The sequence below is a fragment of the Miniopterus natalensis genome, chromosome 3 (assembly GCF_054644295.1).
Source record: "Miniopterus natalensis isolate mMinNat1 chromosome 3, mMinNat1.hap1, whole genome shotgun sequence".
In the NCBI taxonomy this organism is placed as follows: Eukaryota; Metazoa; Chordata; class Mammalia; order Chiroptera; family Miniopteridae; genus Miniopterus; species Miniopterus natalensis.
Window position 1 is genome coordinate 22,882,937 of NC_142083.1, and position 8,945 is coordinate 22,891,881.

The 8,945-nt window shown below is 46.6% G+C and overlaps 1 protein-coding gene across 1 annotated transcript; it reads left to right on the plus strand.

Annotated features, from left to right (window-relative positions):
- The first annotated feature begins 353 nt into the window (after window positions 1-353).
- On the plus strand, window positions 354-7,194 carry CMBL (carboxymethylenebutenolidase homolog). Its single transcript, XM_016217310.2, has 5 exons — window positions 354-572; window positions 3,563-3,670; window positions 4,470-4,612; window positions 5,707-5,798; window positions 6,539-7,194. The coding sequence occupies exons 1-5, from the start codon at window positions 358-360 to the stop codon at window positions 6,716-6,718; spliced, it is 738 nt and encodes a 245-aa protein (XP_016072796.1). The 5' UTR covers window positions 354-357; the 3' UTR covers window positions 6,719-7,194.
- Window positions 7,195-8,945: the final 1,751 nt, after the last annotated feature.

The window sequence follows — 8,945 nt, forward strand, 5'->3', positions numbered from 1 at the left end:
GTGTTTGCCATAGGAACAGAGTCTTATTAGCTCTAATCTGTGGTATTGCCAGAACTAGCCATCACTGATTTTTTTTTCTTCCAGGAAATAGATTGTAAAGGTATGCCTAATAGATATTACACATGTTAAAGGTATATGAGAACATATCAAGCTAATATAAAATTGTTTCCTATAATGTCTTCAGGTGGACCAAATATTATCATTGATTTCTTGCATGAGTACAGTAGGAGTAGAGTTAAAATTAACATTTCTCTGTAATCTTGATTTTAGTTTACTTACTGTTCATAATCTTCGGATTTGCACCATAAGGAATATAAGGCATCTTTCTCTCTCTGCAGCCCAGCTTAAACCTCCCCAATGGCTAACGAAGCCCACCCTTGTCCCTGTGACATTGGCCATAAGATGGAGTATGGAGGGATGGGCCGTGAAGTTCAAGTGGAGCACATCAAGGCTTATGTCACCAGATCCCCTGTTGACGCCGGCAAAGCCGTGATTGTCATTCAAGATATATTTGGCTGGCAGTTGCCCAACACCAGATACATGGCGGACATGATTTCAGGAAATGGATACACGTGCGTATAAAGTTGTTCCTGTGCTTAAATCCATGTAAATTTCAGTGCTCTATATTTTATTCTCCTCAGGGGAAACAAAAACAGCACCAAAAACCCCCTGACTGTATTCTTTTTAAAAATGTTTAACTTTATTTTTCTCGTCGTCACGATTACAGAGGCCCCCATTCCGCCCCCTCCGTTGCCCACCTCCACCCAGCGCCCGCAGCCCCTTCCCTCTGGCCATCGCCACACTGCAGTCTGTGTCCATCGGTTGTGCAAGTATGTTCTTGCGTCCAGTCCCTAATTTACATTACCCGCTTCCTTATCTCTCTGGGGCGCGGGTAACCGGGAAATGTCCTGCGAAACTTAAAACACCCACCTGCTGTGCCCCCCAAGCCACTGCTCCTGCCCGATCCCAGGGCTTCAGTTCTTCCTGGGAGCGCCCGCGTGTGGGGCCCTGCCGGACACAGGTACAGGACACGTGTCCTTGGCAGACCTCGCCAGCTCTGAAAGGGACCCATTACTCGGCTCTTAGAGCATGTCAGCCTCGAGTCAGATTTCACAGGCAGGGCACCCTGGTCTCCACACAAACGATCATGGCCCCGTCTGAGCTAGAAGTGGCACAGCGACACCTCACTCGGCTCCTCTCTTGTTCCTTTGTCCTGTCCCCGGCCAATGCTGCCACCTGTATGCTTTCCACCCGCCCTGGTGTTGGAAACAGCTTCGGTAAAGCACGGAGCAGAAGAGGAACTGTTCTTTCCTCTCCAGCTTCAGAAATCATCAACCCAGCAAGCCTGAGTTTGGAGCACCCTGATTTCTTTTGTTTTCCCCAAAAGAGAAGCTGGACATCAAAGGGTGCACTTTGCTTTTTTTCCTATGTAGAAAGCCCGACTTAAAGGAAGCAGACTCCCTGTTGTGAGTGCCGACTGAAAAGAGGACTTTCACTTGAGTTTTTCACTTTTTCATGCCCCCCAGTTTCGTTTAATGATGAGGCAATTTAACATCCCAGCAGCAAGCCCAGTAATGAAACAAGCGAGTGACAGCCCTGATTGCCTCTGGCTCAGCCAGACCCGCCTGAAGGCTGTGGCAGGCCTACTGTCCTCTCAGTGACCCCTCCACCCCTCGAGGGCCGCACCGTCTTTGTTTTCTCTTTGCAGTTTGGGAAACCGGGGCGTGGAGACAGTTGTGGTTGCCTCAGGTCACCCCGCTGCAGCCCGCAGAGTGAACGGGATGTGGCTTCTGTTGTTTCAGGCGGTTCCTTTAGCTGACAACAGAGTAAATACGTCTGATTTACTGAGCCCTTTGCACCGTACGACTCATTTTGCCCCTCGAAATAAGCCTGTTGGGCGGTGCTGGGCGTAGACTTTGTCAGATGGAGAAAATGAGGCTAAAAGTGGTTAAATGAAATTTATATTCTTCTGACCCAAATTTCAGCGTTTTTATCCTGTCCCTGCAGGAGGAGCTGTGTTCCCCCATCTGTGGTGATGGCCCTTTATTATAGGAAACAGGTCTCTGGCCAGATCCGTGTTGGCCTCATCCTTCTGGGTTGACTTGCATGGAAGACTGTGAAAGGGAGCAGAATAAACCGTCCCACAATGTGACGGTTGCCATGGGCATTGCTTTGAGCTGAAGGCAAACAAGACCTAGCAGACTCAAGAAAAACTTTTATCTTTCCCTTAACTACTTAAAAGAGTTTAGACAGGGGGCCTCACCCAGGAAGAGAGTGATTACCAGAAATAATGTTTACCCGAACGGCCTACCTGCACAGCAGGACAGACATCTAATGACCAAACATGGGTTCTTACCGTCCCATCTTCCCTTCGAAGCCCTATCCCAGTCCTCAGCTCAGAATGGCATATAAGCCTCAATTGTCTGACTGACTGCCTTTGGGTCTCATATTTTTATGAGGCTCCCCTACATGTGACATTGTTGATGTAAGAAACGTTCAAATCTGTAGAAAATTTTTATAAGAGTTTATTTGAGCCAAACTGAAGACATAGACCAGGGAGCAAGATCTCAAGTGCTCCTGAGAATAACAGGAATTAATAAGTGGCACGTTTCGGAGGGAAAATATGGAAGATTACACGGAGGTGGGAGAAACAAGGCGGGGATTGAATTACAGGAGAGTTAACACGATTATGTGCTTTCTCCAGGGTGGTTATGCTTGTTTCAAAGGTGTGTTAACCTAGATGCCCAGAAACAATGGACGGGGCTTGCTTAAGGCAAAGAAAAACCTCTTACAAAAAATTACATGTCTGGGGTGTGACTGCCTACCACGACCTGCCCAGTTAGGAATTTATGATCAGATCACCATGAGGTTACTTTCCCTAGAACCCCTTTTCTCATCCACAAAGTTGAATTTGTTTTTCACCTTTTCATCTGTCTTATATCAATATAATTAGTAGACTAGCCAAGGAACCTAGAAGGGAAGGAGAGAAATTTTTTCTGCCCCTACAGTCGACATGGACTCAGGCAAACTGGCTGTTCTCTCGACGCAGCCCCTTTTAGAACCCTCATTAGACTACACTGTGTGGGCAGGAGATTGTGCCCTGTTGGAATGCGGGGTGGAGCTAAGGAAAATTGCTTGGTCACAGTGAGTGGACACGCTCACCAGGCGTGCCCTTCTGACCTGAGGCTAATGTGAAAGGCCAGCTGAGAGGTTTGGGGACAGGCAGGGCCCACCTTGCTCCAGGCCCTCGCTGGTGGGTCCCTCTGTCCTGTGTGGTAATATCTGGAGGGGTGTGTGCACTGCTGAGTTGCCTGGTCATTTAAAATGGGCTGGGTTATACACAGGCTGTGAGAGGCCCGCACCTTTGGTTGTGAAATCTGAGATGGTTTGGCCCAGTGCCAGTTGGCCTCTTTGTTGTGATCAAAGTTGGCCCTTGTGGTGGTGACTTCTCTTTTCCTGTGAGTGAGGATCGCCAACGTAGCAAGTTTCTTAAGGAATGTAAATAAACACCGAGTCCCAACAGCAACAGAAACTGAGATCAATTAATGTCCCTAATTTACAGGACCATCGTTCCGGACTTCTTTGTAGGGCAAGAGCCATGGAACCCGTCTGGGGACTGGTCCACCTTTCCAGAGTGGTTGAAAACAAGAAATGCCAGAAAGATCGATAAGTAAGTTATTGGCAAGTGTGGCTGTGTTTGTGGTATCCCCCAGGGCACCAAGGAGAGCTGAGTCCTGAGGGAGAGGTGGTTCTGGCATCACTGTTCAGACATCTAGCCTTCCTCCAAGTAGGACTTGGATGGCCATGACCCTGGAATTAAGTATATTGCTTCTAGTTGAAAATGTCTTCTGAGTTGTTCCAAATAACCAATTTGCAAATGAACCGTTTACAAGGCAGGGGCCACTGTGCTTGATCTCTTCATGGCTTAAATAGTCCTGGTGGCTTTCCAAATCTTGCTCTGCTCTTTGAGGATAGGAAGAGACAGGCAGTGCAGAGTGGGGTGTCAGGCAGGGGGAATGAATGTGCCAAGCAGAGAGTTTGGGGAGCTGCCCAGTTTCCACTGGTGCCCATCAAGAGGAGAGAGAAGACTGGGGTGCTGGGCAGGGGCAGATCTTCTGGTCAGGTCTTAGAGCCATGCTGTGGCCTTTGGCCTTTACGCCGAGGCTGGGGAAGGCTGTCGCTCAGCGTTTGCTGGGAAGCAAGCTGGTCGGATTTGCTGATCTTTGGGAAGGAGCCCGCCTGCAGCCCTGTCAGGTGGTTGGAGGCGCTGGGCTTGGCAGGGGGACTTGCCAGGAGAGGCATCACTCATCAGTTGGGCAGGAGGCAGTGAGGATGGCGGAGCTCGGAAAGTAAGAATCTCAGAACCTCAAGGAACAGCTGCTGATAAAACCCTGTTACCTGCCCAGTGCCCTTCCCGGGGCCTCACAAAATACCTCTTGATTCTTGAATAACTATTCTTTCTGTTCCAGAGAGGTTGATGCCGTCTTGAGGTATCTGAAACAACAGTGTCACGCCCAGAAAATTGGTGTCGTGGGATTCTGCTGGGGAGGAGTTGCTGTCCATCACGTGATGATGAAATACCCAGAATTCAGGGCAGGGGTGTCCGTCTACGGTAAATCTGCCTTGCACAGACTTACACGGTGAAAGCAGGAGGATTCGTGGGTGACCATACCATGAGCCTCTTCCCAAGCGAAGGGTCCCAGGTGTAACACAACACAGTCGTCATGAAATTGGCTTTAAAAAATCTGGAAGTCGAGGTGAAGGCTTGTACTGCAGTAACCAGAGGATGTCACTGGGAGTGGGGAGACCTGGGTCCCAACAGTGTTGCTTTGGGAAAGTCACCTAACCTGACGTCTCAGTTTCTCCACTTAGGATGAAGGGGATAACATTTACTTCTGTGATAATGGATAATACTAAGCAATATTTTCATGAGGAATATCTTAGAAAAGATTTTTCCAAGATAAAAATTATTCTCAACTGCACACACGTGTGTGTACACACACACACATACACACACACACTCTAAAGAAGAAAAGGAAAACCCACTCTAAAATGTAAATAGCAACATGAACGTGTCAGCCCAAACAAACCAAAGGTGTCGCAGCACTGAGAATAGCACATGTAGAAATGGCATACTAAGTTCACGAAATAGAAGCAGTTAGACCATAAAAAATAGTTTTAAAAAAAGGAAATTTGACCACCTTTCATAATATATATCATACAGTTATACTAATGATGCTTATTTGGCTTAATAGTTCCTCACTGTGGTATTTTCACTTACTTTTAGCATTAAAAAATTCCCTTTAAGTATTTACTTAAATGAAAGGAATACATTTCCAGTTGTCACTGGGGTTGCTAGAACTTGCAGTCCCTTTGTGTGAATTAGCAAAAGGTGCTCCTGCAGGGACGGCTCTCTGGCACCCCCTTATGGCCGCTGTTGCACAGTGCATGGGTTGTGGCGCATGGCAGGACTAAGAGGCCTGGGGACATCAAATACCTGAACAGCCCTGCGGTGAGGCAGGGAGCCTCCGTGCCCATCTTTCCTGTGGCTCTCTGACTCCTAGAGAGGACGTATAGGTGAGGGGAGGCTCTCTAGGTTACTCAGGTTTGCTGTGCTGCCAACAGGAAATGGGGGGGGAAGCCATCCATTATGCAGCACATGTATGGCTGGAAATCATACCTCGTGTCCCTGTCCCCACCCTGCAGGCATCATCAAGGATTCTGAAGACGTGCACAGTTTGAAGAACCCCACGTTGTTCATTTTTGCAGAAAATGATGCTGTGATCCCTCTTGAACAAGTAAGTTGGCATCTTTCCTCTTCGCACTTTTATATTTAACAACACGATTTGACATTTTGGGGAAAACATACTAAAAGGATTCATTGGTTGTTCCAAATATTTTTCAACATTAAGGTTTTTTAAATTTGATTTTTTAATTTTTAACATTAAGTTTTCCAGTTGGGTTTCATTGGGGACTTAGAGAGGGATTGTAACCCCACCAAAGTGCTCTTGGAGTGTCCTGGTTACCAGGCATAGATGAAGCCCTGCCTCCCAACCCCACATGTGTAATCTGGTTGGTAAGGAAAATGCAGACGAAAACTGTGGTTCAAAAGCAGTCATTTAGAAATTATTGTTATTCATAAGCAATACTTTGTTAACATAAATTTCAAATAGTTTATACTTGAATAAATGGAATTTTATATTACATATATTGAATATTACATATTATTTGTCATTGAATTGAATATGTATATTGAATATTACATATTATACAGTATTTGGATTATATAAGATGTATTAATACAATTTCAAAGAGTTGATGTTGTATCATTTTTATATTGCCCTGAATTCTCTCCTTTGCCAAAGGTAAGGACTGTGTTGGTTATAACGTTAAAAGTAAAAAATTCATTATGGCTGTGGAACTCAATTTAAAGTATTGATGCTGAATCTCTTTTATGAGCATTCACAGGAGATTTAGTGATTGGAAAATACAACTAGAGGGTTAGAATCATTTCATCGTGAAAATCTTTGCACACCAGGTCTCCTTGCTGACCCAGAAGTTGAAAGAACACTGCAAAGTGGAATACCAAATTAAAACCTTCTCCGGGCAAACTCATGGGTTTGTGCATCGAAAGAGAGAAGATTGTTCACCTGAAGACAAGCCCTATATTGACGAGGCAAGAAGGAATTTACTCGAATGGCTAAACAAGTACATTTAGCAGTGGCCAGTGCCAACTTTTCTCAAGATAGGTTTTGTCCAGAAATTGGCTTTGAAATACTTAGATCTTTTGATTTAATTTCCATTTTGTATAAATCAAGGAATCCTGAAATTCATTATTTCATCTGAAACATAGATTCAGTAGGAAATGTTAATGTATTAGATAATTTACTTTTTAATATGTACCTAAATAAAAATTTAAAAAATAGGTTAGTACCTGAAGACTTGATGGAGTAATATCCTAACAGTAAAAACCTGGGGTTATTCTGGACCAGCTGATGTCTCAGGTGTGGCCTTTCTGGTCTTTAATGGAGGACATCTTTTAAAATGACTAATGTTGCAAAGCCATGAACACATGAATTGTAAACTTAGGTAGATTAAAAGCCCAATTTAATTAGACTGATATCTTTGTCTTAATGCAAATGAATTTCATGTTCACATATTGCACTGAGAGAGAGATTAAAATAGGGGGTCCATGGGCCTAAATTATATCAAGCTAATAAACTTTTTGAGTTTTTGAATTTGTGGCTTTTTCTAAAAGCTAATTAAAAAAATGATGGGTTGGAGTTACCATCCAGCTGTCTCCTATGCATTTTTGGGTCCCAGGGGCTGCAGATGCATTAAAAATCGCTCATGCATTTAATCAGAATGAAAATGAAATCAAATAAAAAGTTCAGCTCCTGAGTAGCCCTGCCACACCTTGGCCGCTCCGCAGCCATGTGTGGCCAGTGGGAACCATATTGGGCAGTGCTCACCTACACTAGAAGGTGCTTCGCACCCTCTAGCTGCTCCTGTTGACTTTCTGTTAATCCTGTGACCTCCCATGTAACAGCCCCGAGGTTGATCTTCCTCAGTCCCTGCCGAGAATTTGGTTACTTGGCAAACCAACCAAGCCTAAACCAGTGAGCTGGCCTTCCCACTGGACCCTCTCATGTCTGCAGACACCAGAAGGGCTGCTTAGTTTCCAGCCCACACAGGCCTGGGCCCTCAGGAGGCTCCCTCCGCTGGGTGGGAGAATGGGGAGGGGGCTTGCTTGGGTCCTGGGTGGAGGGTGGGGATTTCATCCCATGTGCCAGGGCCAACTTGGGGGGCTGTTCCTTGTCAGCCCTGGGGCTCCTATAGAAGATGGGGGAGCAAGGAGCCCTGCAGCCTCAGGGAGCCACACGGACTCCTCTTTCATTGCTGGGTCGGGCTGCAGAGTCCCAGCTGGCTGAGGTTATTTTTTGAGAGCAGCAGGAGTGACATTGGCCCCTCGGGAGACAGAGGGACAGGGAGCAGTGAGTGTCCTGACCCCAGGCTGGGGAATGGAGAGGAGGGATTCCAGAGCCATTAGAAGCAGTGAACTCGGTGTCTGAGGCTGGCATAGATAACCCAGCACGGGGAATACTGGAAGAGAACTGTGGAGGAAAGTTTGGTTTTGGTTGACCCGGGAATATCAGTTTTTTTTGGGCTGCAGATAACTGGAAGCCTAACAGTATCCGACTAGTGGTGGCTAAGAGAGTAACATTGAAGTCTCTTCCACAACACCCCTAAATGGATCTAAGTGGCTCAGGGCTTTCCTGATGTCAGAACATGGTCAGGAGCCTGCCATTCCAGGTACTCCTCAGCCTCGCAAGACACCAGCCCCAGCAGCAAGGCCAGGAAAGGCTCTTGTGTCTAGTTTTGTGGGGAAGAAACTCCCTGGAAATCCTCCGGCTGGTGACGGCACGTGTCATGAAAGAGGCCTGGAGTAACCATGGGTTAGTTGGGGGAGTCCATGGCCAGGACTGACTGGGTCCCAGGCTGGGTACAGTGAAGAAAGGGGAGCGTGGAGGTCTGGTGGGTGTGCAGCGGAGGCAGCCCGCCAGGTGTGGGCAGAACGTGGGAGGCAGAGTGGGCGTGAAGAGCTCAAGGTGTCCAGGGCCTACCATGTCAATTTTGGGCAGGCACCTAAATTGTTTTTCTCAACGTAGGATGAGGAAAATGACTTACAGGGCTGTTGGGGGAAATGGTCTCATATGAGAAGTATCATCATCGTACTTTGACTTGGGTCATGGTGAGGACTTCACATACCTTCAGAGAGGAGATGGAGGGGCCAGGGATGCATGAGGACAACTAGGACTTCCATGAAAATCACTGGAGGAGCTTCAAAAAGCAAAAAAAAGGTGGGGGGAGACAATCACTGAGGTAAGAGATCCACCCCGCCCTGGGCCATGTGAAGATACATTGGATCTGCCAGCTCCTTTATC

Coding starts and splice junctions, on each gene's coding strand:
- CMBL (XM_016217310.2), top strand. CDS start 358: ATGGCTAACGAAGCCCACCCTTGTCCCTGTGACATTGGCCATAAGATG. Junction 573..3,562: donor ATTTCAGGAAATGGATACAC/GTGCGTATAAAG, acceptor CCTAATTTACAG/GACCATCGTTCCGGACTTCT. Junction 5,799..6,538: donor CTGTGATCCCTCTTGAACAA/GTAAGTTGGCAT, acceptor TTTGCACACCAG/GTCTCCTTGCTGACCCAGAA.